This window comes from Panthera pardus, unplaced genomic scaffold, assembly GCF_024362965.1.
Source record: "Panthera pardus isolate Hobbes unplaced genomic scaffold, ASM2436296v1 HiC_scaffold_12, whole genome shotgun sequence".
Taxonomy (NCBI): domain Eukaryota; kingdom Metazoa; phylum Chordata; class Mammalia; order Carnivora; family Felidae; genus Panthera; species Panthera pardus.
The window spans coordinates 96,364,772-96,388,268 of record NW_026526677.1 but is presented as its reverse complement, the minus strand read 5'-3'; the positions used below and the strand labels follow the sequence as shown (position 1 = coordinate 96,388,268).

Here is a 23,497-nt window from a genome sequence, read left to right as displayed (position 1 = left end):
GATCTGTTTAGGTAACCGTATATCAAGAGGGCAAACCAGCAGGAAGACCAAATAAAGGAACTTCACGCTTGGGAATTTGTATGTTGTACCTTTTGCCTCCGTGCAGATACGCAGATATCTTAGGGGAAAGGACCGGCTTATCTTATTTTAGATAATTACACGTCTGGTGTCAGGGAATTTCAGGCTATTTGGAGGATTTCCCCCTAGGATTTCCCATAATACGTGAGAGCGTAATCTGACCTCTCTGCGAATAATGGCATACATTTGTTCAATAACGCGTGGCAGCCTGGGAGCAGCAAGAGTCAGGAAGACCAATGATCTATGTAATCCAGAGCTGGAGACGGGCAAGACAGGACAGTGGGAGGGCTATGGGGGAGGGACTCAGAGGTTCCCAGTAAAGCATCACGAACCGGTGTTCCGTGAGGCCGGGTGAGGCCAGGTGACCGCGCTCACAGATGGGAGCAAGCCTCTGCATTTTCATTCCAGTGAGGGCAAAGAGAACCGGAAGTAGTGGAAGGCAAAGGAGCGGAAGCTTGTAGGTGGCCTGCCTTTCGGAAACGGGAGGTCCAAGTATGGATTGTGAAAGAGAATTGGGAGAAGAGTCCCAGCTCTTTCTCTCTCTAGATACTGCCTGCTGCCTTTGTTTAGGAAAGAATAATAGAGGTGAGCTCTGTCTCAAAATAATCTGAGTCAAGGTCCCTTCCTCTCTGCCTTTTTAAAAATATCTAGCAGCTTTGTTTTAATTTGCATATCCTCTAGGGTAGAGGAAGTACTTTAATCAGTACTTCTAATTGTGGAAAAGCACAGAGAACATGCCACAGCACCCCCACACATACGCACCCAGAGCAGAGCGTCTGATGATCCCACATTGGGACCAAGGCTGCTGGCTTCTCCAGTGCCCTGCTGAGACTCTGGATTGTGGGGCCAAAGTCAAGTCTTCTGTTTTTTTCTCTTGCTTATCTCCTCCTTCCTCCCTTCCTCTTCCCTGCTTGCTTGCTTGCTTTCTTTTTTTTTTTTTAACATTTATTTATTTTTGAGACAGAGAGAGACAGAGCATGAACGGGGGAGGGTCAGAGAGAGAGGGAGACACAGAATCTGAAACAGGCTCCAGGCTCCGAGCGGTCAGCACAAGAGCCCGACGCGGGGCTCGAACCCACGGACAGTGAGATCGTGACCTGAGCCGAAGTCGGACGCTTAACCGACTGAGCCACCCAGGCGCCCCTCTTTTTTTCTTTCTTGGAGCACATACTCTTGACAGTTCGTCTCTGAAGGAAGTCTATATCAGAGACTTCATTATCCTGAGAGCCATTGTGAATATGGCCCTGTGCAAAGACAGGTACAGAAGCGAGTCCTGCCTTTCCTTGGTCATCACTGTGTCCTCCCTGTGAAGCTCTCCTCCCTGTTCTTCTAGTTATTTCCCCCACATGTTGAATGGTCTGCCTGGCCTGGGGTCTTGGGAGAGTTAGGAAACCTGGGGCAGATTCATCGTCCTTCCAGCTATTGTTTGGGGCCTTATTTGGGGCGGGGGGGGGGGACCCCGGTTCAGAGATTCTTCTCGAGGGAGTTTGATCTAGTCAGCGTTACAGTTTTTAAATAGCCTTTGTACCGTGGTCTACAGGTTCCATGCAGCAAGGTTCAGGTCAGCTGGGAGCCCTGTAGGACAAAAAGAAATCTAAGACGTGGCCTTTAAAGCATCTGTACTTTCTCTAGGAGGCTCAGACACGTTATGGTGAACAATAGATTACAGTGAATAAAAGGCACCACTGTGTCAAGTCACGAGAGTGATTCCAAAATCCACCCACCCAAAGCAGCTTTGTACCTTTGTTTGAAACTCAGATAAAATTCATACGAAAGGCTTGAAATTGAACACTGCGCAGATACATTGCCTGGGTTGGGAGAAGGGTGGAGAGCTTTGGGGGGGAGGGCTTCCTGGAAGAGGTGCCTTGAACTTGACCTCAGAAGATGAATAGGATTTCGAAGTGCAGATCAGAGTGCATGCAGGGAGCATCCCTGCAGAGGGGTGCTCTGTTGACAGAGCATGGGGAGTGGGGGAGCAGTGAGCTCTGTGTTTCTGAAGGACCTCGGCGAGATCGGTACGCGTGGGAAAGAGTTTGTGAAGGACCCTCACGGAACGTGACTTTGCACTGGTTGGATGATTCCCGATTGCATGGACGGGTGACGACAGCACAGGATGGACAGAAACAGAGAGGGCAGGGTCCGTTAGCAAGGCTAGACTCACTGGTGCGTCAGGTGGTTTCTTCTAGAGCTGTTCTTCTGAGCACGTACCGTCCTGGGGACACACAGTCTTTCGTTCTCTGGGGCTCATAACTTGGGGCCAGAAACTCACTGACAGCCTCGAGCAGTCCATTGCTTTATTGATTCCGAAATAGCCCGCCTTTTACTTTTTCTTGTTTTCATTCTTCTCAAGCATGGCCGAGGCTTGCCTGGAACCCAACCCAGGGCGCCTGAAAGAGACCAGTGAGAAACTTGACAAAAGAGTATCCTGGGTAGACCCCACCTTCATGCCCTTCAACTCCCGTTGGCTGTCTGCACAGAAGAACCTCCATTTGTCCAACGGTTAAATGTGGTGATGGTAGCAACTACTCTTTTTTTCCTCTAGGGGTGTTGATCCCTATGACAAGCCGAACACCATCTACGTCGAGCGGCACGAGCCCTCTGGCTACTCCACGGTGTTCCGAAGTACAGACTTCTTCCAGTCCCGGGAGAACCAGGAAGTGATCCTGGAGGAAGTGAGAGACTTTCAGCTCCGGGACAAGTACATGTTTGCTACCAAGGTGGTGGTAAGTTGCAGGCACTAAGGAATAAAGTCCCTTTGAGTTTCCTTTCTGAGGTTTGGCATGCTGTGATACAGCAGGTGAGTTTACGCAAGCAGGGACTGGATTGGGGCGCCCACGGGAGCTCGACTGAGGGGCACTGGACGTAGATGAACCTTCCCGTGGGGCTTGGACGGTCCCGGGAGGCTGGAGGAGGTGGAGACGCTTAGACAACCACTCAGGGTGTCTGTGGGGCCTTGGAATATGTCTCCTGGTAGCAAAGCCTCCTTGTGAAACACGTGCTTCTTTGATGGGGCTCCTGGGTGGCTCAGTCGGTTAAGCATCCGACTTAGGCTCAGGTCATGATCTCGCGGTTCATGACTTCAAGCTCCGCGTCGGGCTCTGTGCTGACAGCTCAGAGCCTGGAGCCTGCTTCGGATTCTGTGTCTCCCACTCTCTGCCCCTCCCACACTCACGTTCTGTCTCTCTCTTTCTCTCTCTCTCTCAAAAATAAACAAACAGTTAAAAAATTAAAAAAAAAACAAACACAAACCTAAACACACGTTTCTTTGACATCCCAATTAAAAGAACACAGAAAGGAGAGGTGGGGCTCAGTGGTGATTTTCTTTCATCTCGCTGCCTGATTCCTTTCACATTAGGGTGATGTCTTTGGGAATTCTGGACACATGTTAATTTCCATGGCTAATAGAATGTGTAGTCACTGGCTAGTGGGAGTTAATGCTCGAAGAAAAGCAGTGATTAAGCTTCCAGCTGTCAGTAAGTAGCTTAACTTCTCAGCCTTTGGGAAAACCGTCCCCTTGATTTGATGTGTTGGATGGAGCCAGATGCTGGAATGGAGGGCTTGCTCATTTAAAGGCAGAGTTGATTATTTAACAGGGCTTGCTTTGCCATTGTGTCAAATTGTAGGTTGCAACCGTACTGCCCTTGTGTAAAGGAAGAACCTGCCCTGACCCAGAGCAGGCTGGGCTGCTCTTTCTGGAGTGCAATAAACTTATTTTCTCAATGGCGGCCATTCCCTCCTTGACCTCAGGCTCTGACCATGGCCGCTGGCAGGCGCTTTCCTTTCCATCACACTTGACCTTAGGGACTAAGATCAGGTGTAATATTCTCCTCCAGGTTCTCACTTACTTGTATGATCGGTAGCTGGCCAGGCAGAAGCAGGCCACCCCACCTTGGGAGGACTCCGGGGTGGAGAGAGGACATCCCCCGCAAGGAAAGCAGAGAGTAAAGGTTGAGGTGAGAAGATGTGGGTGGCTAGAGGCAAGATAGAGTCCCCATTACCTACTTTGCAAAATGGTTTTATTTTTATGTTTTTAAACACTTATTCATTTTTTTGAGAGACAGAGACAGTGCAAGCAGGGGAGGGACAGAGAGAGAGGGAGACACAGAATCCAAGGCAGGCTCCTGGCTCTGAGCTGTCAGCCCAGAGCCCGACGCGGGGCTCGAACTCACAGAGTGTGAGATCATGACCTGAGCCAAAGTCGGATGCTTCACTGACTGAGCCACCCAGGCGCCCCTGCAAAACCACTAAAATTATGGCAGTTTTTCTTCTGTCAAGCTGTTTGCATTGGGTCACTTGCTGGTCCTTCCTTTCCTGCCTTGCCTGTCACTTTCTCTCACACATGCACAGTGGCCACTAGGCAGGCACCCTTGGATTGTCCTGGGCAGAGGTGTGGTGAGGGGAGCTCAGGGTGAGAAACCAGGCCTGAGAATCGATTCCTTGTGACATGTTCTTAGCCCTCCTGAGGTCCCGGATTGTTCCCAGTTTTTCAGGGCTCCTGGATCTTTCCTGTGTGAGTTCCTTGGGCCTGAATTTATTTATATGATTTTAATTTCCTTCTATTGACCGAGTTGGGGCTGAGGTGGAGCGCTATTTTACGTCCCTCTCACCCCTATTATTTCTGGATCTCACACCCAAGAGCTGAAGTTATATCCCAGCTGGAACTTTCTGTGCCCTCCACGCGGACCTAACAACTATGTCTGTTCTCTCTCGACATAGCTGCTTTGCAGACTGCTGGCAGCAAGTTTACTGTTGGTCCTGGCCAGTGGTCAGATGAGAGGCCATGTCTGTTTTGTTCATCACTGATGTAGTACCCAGCATGCTGCTCGGTGCTTGATCCAGAGCAAGCGTACAATAGTTGAATGAATGACATCTTCGCCTGTCTAGTTTAGAAAGTATAGGCCAGTAGATTATTTTTGGTGGGGTAGGGGGTGTTAAATGATCGGTATTTTCATTGTCAACTCTCAGCTCTCTGCATGGCTTGATGGTGAGCCACCAGGTTCCGAGGTCAGTGGTGTTAGCTCGAGGCTCTAGGTCAGGGGCAGATGAGGTCGGCCACCCCATGGAAGCGTTTCTCAAATGGCGGTCTTAGGAGCACGCACAGCACCGTCACACAGGGGCACGTATTCCAAATGCAGATGGCCGGACCCAAATGCATTATTTTCTGAGCATTCCTAGGCTGCCGAAGAATCTCCAACATTCGAGAAGCTCTTCCCTGAGGCCTTCTGTCTGCAGATGCTTTCGATAATAGTCCATTCTGTTGTCCAAGGAACATTGTAGATTGGATGGGTTGATGAGGGAAGAAACACAACTGGCAGTGGATGATAAAATGAGTGTTTTCTCCCTTTGAATTCCTTCGTTCTTATTACATTAGACTGTTGAGCCACGAGGATAAACAACATTGGACTTGGTTGGATAACCCTATCAGTGGGAGTGTTGAGGTCTGCAAGTATAACTTCTTATCTGGGGTGTACTTAGCACTCGGGCTGCCTGGGTGTGGGGAATTCTGAGTGACCTTAATATTAAATTGATTCAAATCAAATCACGGAGCTAATTGGAAAACCACAGAAAATTGGTCTCGGATGATTAACTCTCTTGCTTTTCTCCAGTACCATGAATGATTACAATTCTCTGCCAGTTAGCTTTTTAGAACACGTGGGGACAGCCATCTGGATTCTGGACTGAAGCTGGTATCTGACTCTTCAGCATCCGCTGGTGCCCTGTTGGCCTGGATCTTACGTCATATGTGCTTTTGGTCTGATGGCCTTTGATGTATGTGTTTTTATAGTTTACGTATTTATTTTATTTTTTCATTTATTTTTGAGAGAGAGACAGTGTGAGCAGGGGAGGGGCAGGGAGAGAGGGAGAGAGAGAAAATCCCAAGCAGGCTCTGTGCTGTCAGCGCAGAGCCCGATGTGGGGTTCCAGTTCAGGAAACCGTGAGATCGTGAGCTGAGCTGAAACCAAGAGTCGGACGCTTAACCGACTGAGCCGCCCAGGTGCCCCTCCTTTCATATCTTTTTTAACCTAAGTTTAATTTTTATTCCTTGTTTTTTGGCACAAAGTTCACTTACTTGTCTTCATAGTCCACCTCACAATGATAGGCCGTTAAAGCAGCATCGAGATACTTCTGCAAACCAACTTCGGTTTGTTAACTTGGCAATCTGTAGCTGTTAGGTTCTTGCCGGTAGATATCGACAGTTGCCAGAATGTGGGAGGTGGGTGACAGCTAGCTGCTCCTCTGTAGGTTCACCACCAGCTCACCGTGGTCCAAGCCAGGTTCAGACCTTTCTGGCACAAATGTGTATCAGTAAGCAAAGACCCACTCTGTATGGGCTTGATGGTATTTCCTCTGTTCTTACAGGTGATGCAGACACAATGTTCTAGAGCAGGGATTGGCAAACTATGGCCCTTCCCTTGTTTTTGTCAATAAAGTTTTATTGAAACAGGTATTGCATTTGCCCCCATGTTGTCTGTCACTGCTTCCATGTTACAGTGGCAGAATTGAATAGTTGCATGGAGGCAGGATGGCACACAAAGTCTAAAATATTTCTCTATGGATCTTTACAGAAAACTGACCCTTGTTGTGGAGGCAAGATTCTGTTACCCTTTGAGTTGGCATCAGGCAACTGGAATCCTCTAGCTTGATAAGTCATAGGCATTACCCCTAAAAGTTTAGGTTACGGGCCTCCTTAAATTGTTATGTCCTGTTCATGCCAACGTATATATATCTTTAGGATATTATCGCCAATTCAAATACCTTGCATGCTGCTGATCTCCCAAGACGGCTCATTTGTACTTCTGCTATTCTGACCGACCAACCACTAATTTCGCTATTGAAAACCAGTTTCTAATGCTCATTATGCTAATTTAAAGTCTCTAAGGATGATAGAGATAATGAGAAAACTTAGGAATTGTCTCAGGATTGTGGGCTTCTCTATGAGAAGTTAGCTGACCATAGTTGCGGCGTGAATTTTAGGATGACTGTCCGAAACCAAGCTATCGACAAATTATTTTAATCATAACATTACTTCAGTGCGCGTAAACATAACGCTAGGTATAAGCACTTAATGCTTATAACTTAAGCGCAGCAGTAAAACCCAAACACATTTACAGATTGTAAATAAAACTATAATACCAAGAAGTTTAAAGTTAATTTTTATAACACCTTTATTGAGATATAATTCTATGCCATAAATTCCCCCTTTCATTTTTTTATTTTTTTATTTTATTTTTTTTGTGTTTTAACTAATTTTTTTAAAATTTTTTTTTTTAACGTTTATTTATTTTTGAGACAGAGAGAGACAGAGCATGAACGGGGGAGGGTCAGAGAGAGGGAGGCACAGAATCTGAAGCAGGCTCCAGGCTCTGAGCTGTCAGCACAGAGCCCGACGCGGGACTCAAACTCACGAACTGTGAGATCATGACCTGAGCCGAAGTCGGACACTTAACCAACTGAGCCACCCAGGCGCCCCAGATTCCCCCTTTTAAAGTATACAGGTTGTCAGTATATTCACAAGGCTGGGTAATGCTTATTGTTACCTGATTCCAGAACAGTTTCATCACCCTCTTACCCCCATTCTTTTCTCCTTGCCTCCCAGCCTCTGGCAGCCACATATCAATTTCCTGCCGTAGAGAATTGCCTGTTCTGAACTTTTTTTTTTAAGTTTTATTTTTATTTATTTGAGAGAGACAGCGCGAGTGGGGGAGGGTGGAGAACTCCGACCAGGTTCCCTGGAAAGCCTGAAGCTCGAATTCATGAAACCAAGAGTCGGGTGCATAATCGACTGAGCCACTGGGCGCCCCGCCTGTTCTGGACATTTTGTGTAAAGAGAATCTTCTCCTATGTGATCTTTGGTAACTGTTTTCTTTCCTAGTATAATATTGTCAGATTTCAGCTGGGTTTATTGAGGATGATCAGAATTCATGTGTTTTTAGGTTCATTGCCAGTTCAGATCTCTTGTTGAGCCCCTCTGGGGAATTTTTTTTCTTGTGAGTCATTGTACTTTTCCACTCAAGAATTTCCATTTATATAATTTCTATATCTCTATGGATATTCTTTCTTTGGTGAGATAGTGTTCTCATACTTTCCTTTGAGTTTTGTGACATGGTTCCCTTTAATTTAAAAAAAAAATTTTAATATAATTTATTATCAAATTGGTTTCCATACAATGTCCCGTGTGTATCCCAACAGTGCCCTCCTCCATGCCTATCACCCACTTTCCCCTCTCCCCTACCCTACATCAACCCTCAGTTTGTTCTCAGTATCCAAGAATCTCTTATGGTTTGCCTCCCTCCCTCTCTGTTTGAAACTATTTTTTCCTCTTCCCCTCCCCCATGGCCCTCTGTTAAGTTTCTCAAGATCCACATATGAGTGAAGACATATGGTATCTGTTTTTCTCTGAATGACTTATTTCACTTAGCATAATACCCTTCAGTTCCATCCACCTTGTTGCAAATGGCACGATTTCATTCTTATTGCCAAGTAGTATTCCATGGTATATATTAACCACATCTTCTTTATCCATTTGCCGGTTGATGGACATTTAGGCTCTTTCCATCATTTGGCTATTGTTGAGAGTGCTGCTATAAACATTGGGGTATAAGTGCCCCTATGCGTCAGCACTCCTGTATCCCTTGGATAAATTCCTAGCAGTGAAAAAAAATTTTTTTTAAGTCTATGTATTTTTGAGAGAAAGGCAGAGCAAGCAGGGGAGGGGCAGAGAGAGAGGGTGAGAGAGAATCCCAAGCAGGCTTCACAATGTCAGCATGGAGCCCATTGCAGGACTTGAGCTCATGAACCTGTGCCGAAACCTGTGTCGGATGCTGAACTGACTAAGCCACCCACGCGTACCTCCTTTCATTTTTTTGAACTTATTTATAATAAGGATTTAAATTTTTGTCTCTAAATCCAATATCTGGCCTTCCTCAGGAATGGTTTTCACTGACTGTTGTGTGTGTGTGTGTGTGTGTGTGTGTGTGTATGGGCCATACTTTGCTATTTGCTTGTCTTGTCATTTTTTTGGTTGAAAGTAAGACATTTTAGATGATATAATGTGGCAGCCCCTCAAGGCAGGATTTTTTTGTTGTTGCCTTTTGGTATTGTTATTGTTGCCTATCTTTGTTTTGTTTGTGAGTTCCCTGCATTCATTTTGTAGTGTTTGTATTTTTCATTGTGGAGGTCTATGAAATGTTTGATAATTAGGTTTAGCGATCTGCTAATGATTGAATAGAGATTTTTTTAATGTTTATTTATTTTTGAGAGAGAGATAATGAGCAGGGGAGGGGCAGAGAGAGAGAGAGAGGGAGAGAGAGAATTCCAAGCAGGCTCAGCACTGTCAGGGCAGAGCCCGATGCAGGGCTCGAACTCACCAACTGTGAAATCGTTACCTGAGCCGAAATCAAGAGTCGGACACATAACCAGCTGAGCCACTGAGGCGCCGCTAGAGATTTTCTTAAATACTTTGAACTTTCTGGTAGCTTTTGCTAAGGGCCACTGAGCATGGGTTGGGGGCCTGCTCTCAGTGCCATCTACAACTCTGCCTTAGCCTTCGGTTCCTGTTCCCGTAGAGCCCGAAGTTACTAGCCAGCCGCGAGAGATCAGGCCCTTTTCGCTTCAACCCTCATCATACAGCTCGTAGATGCATGTGTGTGAACTCGTAGATGCCCTGGGATATTTCACACCTTATCAGAGCCTCTTACAGGCATCTGCTTCCCCCGGTTTTCCTTCCACGCTTTTTAGTTAGCCTTTCGGTAGCTCTGAGTGGTCCAGCAGCTGTGATGTTAAACCTTTGCCAGTTGTCACTGTTTTCCGTAAATGACCTGGCTGTAGGTGTGTTTGTGCAGCGAGCGGAGTCAGGTGATATGAACAGAAGGCCTGGGGATGCAGTTTTGAAGCAAGCCATGGGAGTAGTCTGTGCGTCTGTGCTCTCCGGGGACCGCTAGGCTGCTGGTTTTCACAGTTAGGTTTCCACGGCTACCACAGAGCGAGAGAGAAGGGGACGGGACTGAGGCCATGAAGTCGTCTCTATCGCTGTGCTTCAGTCACGCTTCTTGAGTAAGTGCCCCTTGTGTTTTGGTGAGCCTTTATTTAATTTTTAGAACTCTGAGAAAGTTGACGTGGAGAGTTTTCTGTCAGCGTTCCTGCTGCCTTTCAGACACGAGCGGAGTTTGAGAGTTCTTCCTCTGACGTGCCGGACGTGCTTCTGATGAATATTAGCTTCGTGAAACTTTTTATAATTGTGGGCGTGTTCAAATGTGCACGAAAGAACAGTTTATACCGATAGGATCTCCTCCGCAGGTGCCGTCATTCGGCCTTAGTATTATTTATATTTTGCGATGTTTGCTTTATTACATTTGCTAATCTCTTTTCATGGGTGTCTTGGAATATTTTAAAGCAAATCTTAACTATATGTATAAAATATATATAAACTCTTATCTGTAAATATTTCAGGATAAACAACATTAACGCGGACGATGATGTTTCCCTGAAACTTTGTTACTGCTCCGAAGGAGAAGGTGGCCGTAAATGCTGTAGCCCGAGAGCTTCTGAATTGGTGTCCATCATGTGCCTTGGGGTCCCTCATTCTCTGGCCACTTTTCTCTGTGAAACTGTGAATTGAATAGCTCACTGTGACATCCTTTGGCCCTTACTCAGCAAGAATGCATCATTTATTTAGATCTTTTCTTGCTCTTTTCTCCTTGATGTCTCATTTCCTTTTTTTGCTTTTTTTTAAATGTTTATTCATTTTTGAGAGAGAGAGAACGAGTGGGGGAGGAGCAGAAAGAGAGGGAGATACAGAATCCAAAGCAGGCTCCAGGCTCTGAGCTGTCAGCACAGAGCCCAACGCGGGGCTCGAACCCACAAACCACGAGATCATGACCTGAGCCAACGTCGGACGTTTAACCGACTGAGCTGCCGAGGCACCCCTCCTTTTTTTGCTCTTGACCTAATCTCAAACATGAATGCAAGTGTGCCCTCTGAAATTCAGATTATTCAGATACACATTTATTTTTCCTTGTCAGAATGAAAACACTAAGTGAAAAAAAATCATCGTAAATTCTCAGACCCTATAATATTGGCAATAAGTTGAAACATTTAAGTAACCTCGGATGCTGGTGAAAGTGTTTGTGTTGGGAGATGCGTTAACTGTGGGCTTTTCAGGAAGGCTATTTCTTCCGTCAAAAATGAAAATTTTGACCTAGGAGCTTTAAGAATGGCATCCTACATATATTCTTATGTAGTTCTGAAAAAGGGAATATATACAAGCATAGTCACCGAAAAGTACTTCTGGAGATAACACCAGTGCCCGTGAGCTGTTAAATGGAAGATGTCTAAGAGCCTCTGTTAACGAAAAAAAGTTGAATTGCATAGCAGTATTTTTATCACTATCTACTCTGTATATAGAAAATAAAATTGCATGTATCCAGTTTGCATTGTGTTTGGATACTGGTAACAGACTAGAAATGAAAGTGGCTTAATGAAGACAGAGGCTTCTTTTTCTCGCATCAGTGCTGCCTCGAGGTTGGCAATCTAAGGCTGGTATGTCGGTGCCCTGCTGTCATGGGGGACCCAGCCCTCTCTCTTCCTTTTTCACCAACCTGGCTAATGATTTCCATTCTCAAGGTTCCCTCTTGGTCCGAGACATCTGTAGTAGCCTTTAAGTCTTTATGGGAGTTAGGAAGAGTGAGGACAGGTAGAAAGGCCAAAGTAAGACCGCTTCCAGCTGATTCCATCCCTTTAAGCAGCCTTCCGAGAAAGCCAATACCACATTTCTGTTTATACCCATCGATTAGCACACAGTCACATGGCCACATGAGATTACGCACAAGGCAGAGAACCCTAGTGGTTTATTTGGGGTGGCAGTCAAGGTCCTGGTGCTAAGGAGAAAGGAATCATGGGTGTTGGGTAAGTGTCGCCGGGTCTGTCACTATATAAATATGCTTTCAGGCATGATGGCACAGAATACTTCTGTAAGCACCCATGAGAGCCCGTTACCACTGGGTACCCTGGGGAGCAGAGTAGGAGGAGAGAGTGAGGGGAGGGAGAGTGTCTGCATTTTACCTTCTATCCGGCTGTACTGTTGGCTATTTCTTTCTCAGGAGCACGTTTTACTTCTACAATTGTGGTAAAGAGAAACTCAACAACCACAGAAACCCGTGGTTCATTAAGGAAAGTATTAGATCATCTATCTGATAATCCATAGTGTGCCACAGTTTCATTGTTAATGTGTTTCTTGGTGGCAGGAAAGTATTACGGTAACTCCTTAAGAGGACCTGAGGAGCAAGCCGGAATGTCCAGGCTTAGGAATCATCATGGTCCCAGAAGGAAGTGGGACAGATGTGTTTTGAGGTTTCTTGTGACCTTTGTATTCTGTGACTTACTGCATTTATGGAGTAAGACTGGGCTTGGTATGAGTTCCCAATTCTCCTGCTGACCAACAGCTGGCATTAAGAACGCTTACCGGGGGCACCTGGGTGGCTCAGTCGGTTAAGTGTCCGACTTCGGCTCAGGTCATGATCTCACACTTCGTGGGTTTGAGCCCCGCGTCGAGCTCTGTGCTGACGGCTCAGAGCCTGGAGCCTGCTTCAGATTCTGTGTCTCCCTCTCTCTCTGCCCCTCCCCCACTCGCTCTCTGTCTCCCTCTCTCTCAAAATTAAATAAACATTAAAAAAAAAAAAAAAAGAACGCTTACCTGATGATGGGCCCTGGTGTCACTGAGAAAAGTGGCTCCTTTCTAAGGTATAACCACAGTAGGAAGTAGTAAAACATAAAGCATAAAATAAAAGTGTGTGTTTCACTGACATTTGTGTATTCATGTATATTAATAGGGATTTATATAGGGTAACTTAAATGAATCCTCTGACCTTTATAAATAGCTATAAAATTTTATTGACTCAAAGAGGGCTTTTGGAATTTATGCCTAATGGTTTTGCTGGGCACTGTTTCCTCGTTCAGGTAATACGTTCTGCGTTTTTAACGATCCTGTCGTTTCCTGTGGCCCCATACGGAGTACAAGCCATTAACATGGTTTCCAGTGTGCCATTTTGGAAAGGCGGTGTTTTGCGCCTCCGTACCTGGCTTCTGTAAAACAAACTATTTTCAACCATTTGTCCGGTGTGGTTTGAACATATGAGTATATATATGGCTCCGATGAATCAAGAATAACTTCGTGTCCAGCGGCTTGCTTTTCCAGCGGTGTTTATTGGGCGTATATTGGCACAGGGGATTCAGTTGTTACAGTTAAGAGCAATTGGTATGTTTCTTACTCTGTAGGAGTTTGAAGTCTGTAATAAACAGTAGCAACATAGCCAAAGGTAAACGAAGCCAAATTAACCCCTTCTGGCTGGGGAATCCCACCGTTCCGCTGAGCTCAATCGTCATCTGCGTGATTACGTCCACACGGAGGGCGCGTCTCCATTTCTGTCCGGATAGACGTGCGACATTTGCTGTCAGGGCTCAGTCCCGTGCTTTGAGAGCTGGGAAAAAAAAAAACCACCTTGAGCCTCTATAGTGGTTCTCCTTTTTTGAATCATTGAATCATTGGAGAACCTGGTAAAAAGCATCTACACAAACTATTCGCATATGTGTTTACAAGGTTCCTGGACCATTGAATCCCGTCGACAGAGAAGTCCTGATGCTGAGCAGCTTCTCATTTTCATAGATGAATAAGCTGAGACCTGGAGAAACTGACCTGAGTGAATTCCTGATAGTGATTTCATGCACATTTTCAAGATTCCACAGCTGCACTTTGGTGTCTCTAAAACACAGTGCGTTGTGGCCAATGTCCTGTGGAAATGCCCGGTGCTCTACCCAAGAAAACACATCCCGGCAAAAACGTTCATCAGTGAGAAGTGTTAAAAGATTGAAAAGTAGGAGCAGTGAAGGTTTCCTCAACTCTGTGCAAGTTAAAGCCAGGTGTCACCGAGAAAAAGTGACTCCTTTCTTTTTTCTTTTTTTTTTTTTTTAAAGTTTGTTCATTTCTTTTGAGAGAGAGAGTGAGAGAGCACAAGCAGGTGAGAGGCAGAGAGAAGGAGAGACAGAATCTTAAGCAGGTTCTACGCCATCAGTGCAGAGCCCCATGTGGGGCTTGAACTCATGAACCGTGAGATTGTGACCTGAGCCGAGATTAAGAGTCAGACGCTTAACCGACTGAGCCGCCCAGGTAGCCTGAAAAGTGGCTCCTTTTTAAGGTACAACCACAATGGGAAGTAATAACATATAGAGTATAAAAGGGTGTGTTTCACTGACATCTGTGTATTCATATATATTTATAGGGGTATAAATAGGGTAATCTAAATGAATCCTCTGACCTTTAGAACCTGTAACCTGAAAATAGGGAAAGAACAGGGAATAAGTTAAAAAAAATTTTTTTTTTAATGTTTAAGAGAGAGAGAGAGAGGGAGAGACAGAGCGTGAGTAGGGGAGGGGCAGAGAAAGAGGGAGACACAGAATCTGAAGCAGGTTCCAGGCTCTGAGCTGTCAGCACAGAGCCCGACGCGGGGCTCGAACCCACGAACCGTGAGATCATGACCTAAGCTGAAGTCGGACACTTAACCGACTGAGCCACCCGGGTGCCCCAATGTGTATTTATTTTTAAGAGAGAGACAGAGTGCGAGCGGGGGAGGGGCAGAGAGCCAGGGAGACACAGAATCGGAAGCAGGCTCCAGGCTCTCAGCTGTCAGCACAGGGCCCGACGCGGGGCTCGAACCCATGAACTATGAGATCATGACCTGAGCTGAGGTTGGATGCTTAACCAACTGAGCCACCTAGGCGCCCCAGGGAATAGGTTTTATATGCGTGGTGTGTGGCTGACCTCACCCTGTGCTGCACTGGGGAGCTGTCGGGGTTAAGCCTCCACCCCCACTCCCAAACCTAGCTTCAGCCACGGGACCATCTTCCCTTCCTCCTTATCTGGTGTTAGGGAGTATCTAGTACCTGTCGGAGACCAGTTGTCTGGGATGAAGGTCATGTAGCCTGAGCCGCGGCCTGAACACAAACGTTGCAAAAATGTGCATTTGCAGTCACACTGTTTTGTGCTTTTGGTAGAAATAGAGGGGTCTGACTTCTCCGTTTTGCTTCTTCGCTTATTTTGAGAGGCCCGAAACGTGGCACAATTGACATTTCCCCCCTCCTTTTCCTTGGCAGCATCTCCTGGGCAGTCCGCAGCCGTCTTCTGTCCAGCTCTGGGTCTCCTTTGGCCGGAAGCCCATGCGAGCGGCCCAGTTTGTCACAAGACATCCTATTAATGTGAGTGGGGTCCGCTTGGGGGTGGAAAGAAGTGTATCGTCCCCATGTAGGGTTCGGGGGAAGGGTGTTGGAGGAATGTCCTTCTGGGTAGGCGTTGGATGGAATCCCCCTGCATTCACTTGCTAGATGGGTCTCTAGAAAGAACCATTATGCTTTGGCCATCTTGGTCTGTTTTCTCCCTCTTCCCTGTTTGAAGCACAACTCAACGGGAGCCTTCATTTGCTTTATGTGGAGAGGGATTGGCGGGGAGGTTTGGGACCGGAGTCCGTGGGCTCAGTGTGCCAGTACTGAAGGATTGGGGAGCTAGTGACCACAGTTATTGATGAGGCACCTGCTGTGTTGCTCACAGATGGCCGGGTTCCAAAACAGGATAAGATTTGGGTCCCACCCTTTTAGAAACACACAGGTTGGACGTGCGGAGAATCGAGCCGAGGAGGAAATCATATGTGGTCAAACGCTTGACTCCCGCATGTGTGTGTTAGCATGTAGAGATCAATAGGGACGATCTGCATCGGCTGGGGTCATCAGAGAGGTGACCACAGGCAGGAGGTGGCATTTAAAAAAAAATTTTTTTTTTTTATGTTTATTCATTTTTGAGAGAGAGAGAGAGAGAGAGAGACAGAACATGAGCGGGGGAGGGGCAGAAAGAGAGGGAGACAGAATCTGAAGCAGGCTCCAGGGTCTGAGCTGTCAACATAGAGCTTGACGTGGGGTTTGAACTCATGGACCATGAGATCAAGACCTGAACCAAAGTTGGGTGCCCAACCGACTGAGCCACCCAGGCTCCAAAGGTGGCATTTTTTTTTAAATGTTTATTTATTTCGAGAAAGAGAGAGAGTGCATGTGCCTGAGTGGGGGAGGGGCAGAGAGAAAGAATCTCAAGCAGGCTCCATGCACAGCCCAACACCAGGCTCAATCCCTTGAGATCATGACCTGAGCCGAAACCAGTCGGACACAACCGACTGAGACGCCCAGGCGCTCCGGGAGGTGGCATTTGAAGGCCTTGCCTTTAGCAGCGGGCGTGGTGGCAGGCTGGTAGCTGAGGTGGAGAACATTCTTATCAATTCTTTGCTTTTTATGGGTTCCGCCTTCCTTTGGTACCTTAGAGACAATGCAAGGAAAGGAAATGCACATTAATGTGTATCGTGCTTTGTACTAATGATAGATCTCCTGGGAAAAAGAGGGAGGAGACATTATTAACTACAAAGAGGTTCTAAGGTCATTTACGGAGTCCCGCGGCCCACTCTTTCGTGCCCCATTTGCCAGTAAGGGGCTTACTCCAGCTACAGGGCATCCTCAGCCCCTCGACAGAGAAAGCTGGCTAAGCCTTCACCAAGCTTTGGAAGCTGTCCATGGGCTCCGGGCCTACACCTGTCCTTGGGACATTTGGAAGTCATTACTTTAGCGTCCATAAGGAAAGCCCACTACGCGGGTGTGTTTTTTGACTTGTGCGTTTTTTGGTTCTTGATTCCAAAGGAATATTACATCGCAGATGCCTCCGAGGACCAGGTATTTGTGTGCGTCAGTCATAGTAACAGCCGCACCAACTTGTACATCTCGGAGGCAGAAGGGCTGAAATTCTCCCTGTCCTTGGAGAACGTGCTGTATTACAGCCCAGGAGGGGCGGGCAGTGACACGCTGGTGAGGTAAGATGATGAGTCCCTCCCCTGCTTTCTTACATCGCTGCAGCCCCCACCATCACGTTGGGTGTTTTTCAACGTTACCTGAGCATTTGGACTCACCTGGTGAGTTTCTGGAAAGCCCGATGCCTGGCTTGTGGTGCTATTTAACCACTTTGGGGTGTGGCTGGGGTAGGAAGATTAAAACAATTTTTGGGTAATGTTTATTTATTTTGGAGAGACAGAGCACAAGTGGGGGAGGGACAGAGAGAGAGAGGGAGACACAGCATCTGAAATAGGCTCTGAGCTGTCAGCACAGAATCCGATGCGGGGCTCGAACTCGAACAGCGAGATTGAGCTGTCAGCACAGAATCCGATGCGGGGCTCGAACTCGGGAACAGCGAGATCACGACCTGAGCCAGAGTCAGACACTTAACTGACTGAGCCACCCAGGCGCCCCTGGGGTATGAAGATGTTAAAAAGCCCTCGGGGGGATTTGGATGTGATGCCAAGGCTGAGCATGTGTCAAGCCCTCCCTGGGTTCCTGTCCTTCAGTTGTCTGGCTTTGCGGTCTCTGAGTCAGTGGGAAGAAGCACTTGGAAAATGTCAAGCTGTCATGGGTAGGCTGGTGTGGGTAGCCATGGGGCCTGGCCTCCAAGTGACTCAGGTTAATTGACATTTTTTTTTTTTTTTCTTACTGTAATTGCAAACATTACTCTGTGGGTGTCTATGGGAAGGGACCCGTCTGGTGAAGCTGGCTGGAGGGCAGCGAGGTCTGGCTCTGAGGCCACGACCACCAGGTCAGAGGGCTTGGGATTGCCGTCCATGGTCTCTCATCAGGCTGGTGATTGATGCGGTCACCACTTCTCTCAACAAGGACACGGCTGCTCTGGGCCAGAGCTTGTTCCAGGCACCGCAGTGAGATCACGTGACCAGTGACAAAAAGTCAAAACAGGGCCCCCGTTCCATGGAGCTTTTGTTCTCACTGGGGGAAGACAGAACATAGACGGATATGTGATTTGCGGGGTGATGGGGAGTGCTGGGAAGCAAAGGGAAGCAAGTTCAGAGGACGGGATTATGAGCGTGTTGTTTCGTATAGGCCGGTCATGGAAGGCTGTTCTAGGACAGTGACATTTCAGCAGGTGCCTGAGTTATGTGAGGGAGGGAAGAGGCAGGTACCTGGGGAAGGGCACATAACTCAGCAGGTGCCTGAGTTATGTGAGGGAGGGAAGGGCAGGGAGAGGGAACAGCATGCACAGAGGCTGTGAGGTTGGGCGCTGTTGGTTTATTTTAGGAGCGGTGAGAAGGCCAGAGTGGATCCAACAGCTGGAGGAGGAGGGAGAGAACCCAAGATATGGGATCTAAGAGAGCAGGGCTCAGATTGTAGAAGGACTTCGAGAGCATGCAGAGAACTTGCTTTTTCTTCTTTCTAAGCGGCATGTGGAGGGTTTTGACCGGAAGATGGACATGGTCTGATTTAACCCCTTACATTGTTTAAAACCATTTTAAACACTGTGAACCGCATTATATAAAGGAGAACACACGAAACATAAATGGACAGTGTTATCAATAATTTCAGGTGAACACTCCTGTGACTTATCTTTGAAAGAAGCCATCTGGATGCTGTGTGCAACGCAGACTCTGGAAAGATTCTGGGAAGCAGAATGGGAAGATTCTGGGAAGCAGTGTTAGAGAAATCCAGGCCAAGTGGGGATGGCTGTGGGCTGGGCCCAGGGCAGTAGTGGCGGAGATGAGGGAAATGGGCAAATTCTGATCCTTTGCTGGTAGATTTGCTGCTCGGCTCTGGAGAGTCAGGGGCCCACTGCTGCCTGGGCTGGGCCATTGGCAGAATGATGCCCGGTGCGGAGTCAGGGAGTCAGGGAGTCAGGGAGGGCTGGGTGAAGGGCAGGTGTTGGGGGAAAAAAGCAAGACTTCGGATCTGGACTCACCAGGTTGGATATGCCTGTTGGATGCCCACGGGGAGAACTTTCTACATGGTCTCTGCTAGTGCTTTTCCACTCCCTGTTTCGGCTCTTTTGGAGGTGTGTCCTATTTTATGCCTTACTTTCCGCCCCCCCCAGTATAAACTCACGAGTCATTTATTATTCAGTGTGTGTTAATGTGTTCTAAACCGTTCCTACCATGATTCAGCCTCAGATTTTTCTGGTTTGGTCAGTGGCAGGCTCTTTGGCCTGGTTCCTGTGTCCTTTTTGTTTTCTTTTTAAAATAATTTATCGAGGTGGAATTCACATAACATTAGCTTACGTATTACCCGTTACATACATATCAGATACATATATATCTGATATATATATTAACGTTTAGTTTTGAGAGACAGAGAGTGAGTGGGGGGAGGGGCAGAGAGAGAGGGAGACAGAATCCAAAGCAGGCTCCAGGCTCTGAGCTGTCAGCACAGAGCCCGACGCGGGGCTCGAACTCACGGACCATGAGATCGTGACCTGAGCCGAAGCGGGACGCTCAACCGACTGAGCCACCCAGGCGCCCCTCCTTCCTTTTATTATAATTAAAACTATAAGCCATTATTCCTCAGGCCTTTTATAGATTCTGGGTTTTTTTTTGCCCCCCTCACCTTTGAGAGCCTCTGGCTGTGGAGCAGGTAAATCCCAGCTTGCGGAAGGTTTCCTTATCCTCCACATTCGTCAGGTAATCAGGACAGAGATCTCAGGGCAGAGCTGAAGCCAGAAGCCGAGGAGAGCGGCTCCCCAGGAGGCAGTAAGCTCAGTTATGTGACCGTATGTCCCTGTCATACACACGCACGGTCCTTTATTTGGTCACAAAGGTCACTACCGCCCTGCCTGAGCATACGATCCAGTTTGGAAATTGGAAACAGATTTATGTATACACTCACAGACCAACACAGGCTCAGCCTTCTGGTCGCTCTCCTCAGATTTTATCTCACGACTGGAGATCTTCGGATATAAGCTCCGTTGAGTCCGGTTTTGTCACCCGCTTCTCCATCTCAGCAAGATGAAATGGGATAAGGGTGAGTGAGCGGATTAGGTGGGCAGGCTGATTAAGAAAAACAGCACGGCACAAAGCAAAACAAAACACAGCACTTCTGTGGTATTTGAAATGAGTTGTTCTTTGGACGCAATAGGAAGAGTGCCAAAGAACCGATCCTAACTTGCTTTGAGAGCTGGAGAAGGAGTTCCTAACGGGGTGACCCTGGCACTGGGGGGATGGGCAGAGCAGAAATGTCATGGAAAGTGATGTCTGGGTGGAGGACCAGGTGTGGAGAGGCGATGTCAGGCCTGGTGGGGGGCAACTGAGGAGAACCTCAGATGAGGGCGAGGCGGCCTTGGGTTCTGCCGGGAGGGTGGTCGAGTGGCCCTGGTGCGTGGCCGGGGAGCAGGGGCAGCTGCTGTCGTGAGGGCTAACGAGAAGAAATGTAGGAAAATGGATGAACAGAGGGCGCTCGGGGAGAGGTGAGTTGTCGCAGGGCCAAAGGGGAGCCGACAGGACAGTCTGGGGAGCGTGTGAGGCACAGAGGACAGGTTTCTGCTTGGATCCAAGAGCCAAAAATTCCAGGGGAATGACCAGAGGGAACAAGCAGGGCTCTTTTGATGAGAGAAACCCAGACCTCCCGAATGCGTGAAGGAAGCCAGTGGAGCAGCTTCATGATGATGGAATCCAACACCGTATTGCTGAGGCAAACAGAGAGCAGGTAGATGATAGATCTTGAACCGATTTCCAAAGCAGCAACCAAAACATAACTCCAGGAGACCTAAGGAAACCACATGTCAGAATATGTGGTCTCAACACCCGTATCTTACTTAGGATTGTGCTCTGTCTCTCACCCTGAGGTAGCTTTGTCAGTGCTTTTTAAAAATGTTCTTTTTCAGGGGCGCCTGGTGCCTCAGTCGGTTAAGCGTCCGACTTGGGCTCAGGTCATGATCTCATGACCATTGAGTTCGAGTCCTGGATGGGGCTCTGTGCTGACCGCTCAGAGTCTGCTTCGGATTCTCTCTCTCTCCTCTCTCTCTCTCTTTCTCTGCCCCTCCCCCGCTCACACTCTGTCTCTCTCTGTGTCTCAAAGATGAATAAACATTAAAAAAAAAATTTCAAAAATTTCCTCGTCTGCCTCAGAGCCTGGAGCGTGCTTCTTTCTGTCTGAGGAGGCCAAGCACCTAACCAGCTCAAGATTTATACAGCAGATCATGGAAGAAAGCACTTCTGCGTTTTGTTTTGTTTTGTTTTGTTTTGTGTTTAAACAAAGCCCAGTGGCTCAGAACCCTTCTAAATAAAGGACACACTTCCAGTTTTGAAAGCCACGTGTGAAGTCTGGTTAGCACTTCTCCGCGATCTGTCGCATTTGAATCCTGTGGTACCATTTCAGTGTAGAACTACTTTCCAGTGAAATCAATGTCCTAGCATGGCAGTTCAGGCCTGGGAGGGCTTATTCTCTGCATCACTGTTACCAAGTAGAACCTCAAGTTTCTAGAACCATCCTCGCTCGGCATATGGCCTCCTTGGGTAGGGATTCTGCTCTGCTTTCTGACAGAAACCCTGTGGGCTTCTGTCCGATCAGCGTGTTGGATAATTAGTCGAAAGTGTAAGGCTGTGTAAGCTGTAACACCGTATTCCTGCAGTTGGGGTAAAGCCCCAGCTCTTCTATTAGCGTCTGGCAAAACCAGCTTATTGTTTCCCGTTGGCCGAGGCTCACCGGAGGATTTGCGGTGAATTTGTTAGTGAAGAACTGGGTGGGACCCTTCCATCAGCTTTCTGTGTTGTATTCAGCATTCTGAACTCCCTACCGAGGGGATCAGCATCCTGGCCTTCAAGGTTAAAAAACAATCACGTTAAAAAAAACCCAAAAAACCAACAGATTATTCAACTGTGACAAGGGACGGGGTGCTGTTACGTGCTACAATATGGGCGAATGTTGAAAACATGGGAAAGTAACCATAAAAAAGGCCACATGTTGCACGATTCCGATGATAATGAAACATCCAGAATAGGCAAACCTGGAGAGAGGAAAACTAGTGGCGAGGGCTTGCCAGGACCTGGGATGGGAAGGAGACGGGGAATGCTTGCCAATGGGTATGGGGTTTCTTTCTGAGACGCTGGAAAGGTTCTGGAACCAGATAGTGATGCTGGTACAACATAACGTTGCCAAGTGTACTTCATGCCATTGAGTTCTGTCCTTTAAAACAGTTAAGTTTTATGTTATTTACAATAAAAACATACCAAGGAAATGTCAATTCTGGTTCGCAGCTGTTTATTTTCTCTTACTGCAGGTATTTTGCAAACGAGCCATTTGCTGACTTCCACCGAGTGGAAGGGTTACAAGGAGTCTACATTGCTACTCTGATTAACGGTTCTATGAATGAGGAGAACATGAGATCAGTCATCACCTTTGACAAAGGTGGCACCTGGGAATTTCTTCAGGCTCCAGCCTTCACAGGATATGGAGAAAAAATCAATTGTGAGGTATCGATGCTTTCATCTTGTTTGGGCTTTTACTACAAATTTTTATGCGGCGATCTGCCCTTACAGTTCCCAGACTCAGCACCCAGGCACCCGGGGCTGCCGTGGTGAACTCCCAGGGGCACCTGGGATGTTTTTAAGTTTTTAAGGGAAACGCATGACAATGTGATATTTGTTCGTCACCCTGTGAAATGCTGTCTTGAGTTAGTTCCTAGTTTCAACATTACTTCATGCTGTATTTCTTTGGGAGGCATCGTTCCTTGGTGAAGCTGGATTTTCTAGCAGGTGATAAGATAAAAAGCAAGTGGGAAAATCAGGGTGGAGCAGGAAATGACATTGGTATGATTCTAAACTTTGAGAGGTTACGTAGTACCCATCAGGTGCACATATCCCTTAATAAAGCAAATGTGGTTAAGAATGAAATAGAAATTTTGTTTTCTGTCTCTTTCTCTTTCTGTGTATATGTATATATGTGTGTGTATATATATGTGTGTGTGTGTACATGTATATATACGTATGTATATATATATATTTTTTGAGTTATTAGAACATGTATACTTATTTAAGTTGCTTGGCCTTAACTACTTAAAAAACAAGCGTTGGTATTTCTTCTGGCCTGAGGCTGCTATAAAAAATTCATGGGGATACTAATTATGTTGTGAACCAGAAAAGTTTTGGAAACTCTGACATTTAAAGTCCCACATTTATGTGGAACTTGAAAAAAAAAAATGCTTTCTTTTTTTTTTTTTTAATTTTTTTTTTTTTTTAATGTTTGTTTATTTTTGAGACAGAGGGAGACAGAGTGCGAGTGGGGAGGGGCATAGAGAGAGGGAGACACAGAATCTGAAACAGGCTCCGGGCTCTGAGCTGTCAGCACAAAGCCCGATGCGGGGCTCGAACCCACGAACCGTGAGATCATGACCTGAGCCGAAGCCGGACGCTTAACCGACTGAGCCACCCAGGCGCCCCCAAAAATGCTTTCTTGAATAGAATTTAGGATTCTACAATTTTCCCAATCAGTGGCTCCATCTGAAAAGCTGAGAATATGCAAAGTATTAGTTGGTCTCACTAAAGGGTTCCCCCTCCCCTAGGTGGCTCCTTTCTTG

General features: G+C 47.0%; 1 protein-coding gene across 2 annotated transcripts in view; it reads left to right on the top strand.

Moving 5' to 3' along the window:
• Positions 1 to 23,497, top strand: part of SORL1 (sortilin related receptor 1) — a 172,679-nt gene that overhangs the window by 37,416 nt on the left and 111,766 nt on the right. For both annotated transcript variants that reach the window (XM_053900357.1, XM_019468850.2), the window contains exons 6-9: positions 2,621 to 2,801; positions 15,223 to 15,324; positions 16,801 to 16,970; positions 22,202 to 22,394. In XM_053900357.1, the coding sequence (XP_053756332.1) occupies positions 2,621 to 2,801; positions 15,223 to 15,324; positions 16,801 to 16,970; positions 22,202 to 22,394 (646 nt within the window). The remainder of the gene's footprint in view (positions 1 to 2,620; positions 2,802 to 15,222; positions 15,325 to 16,800; positions 16,971 to 22,201; positions 22,395 to 23,497) is intronic.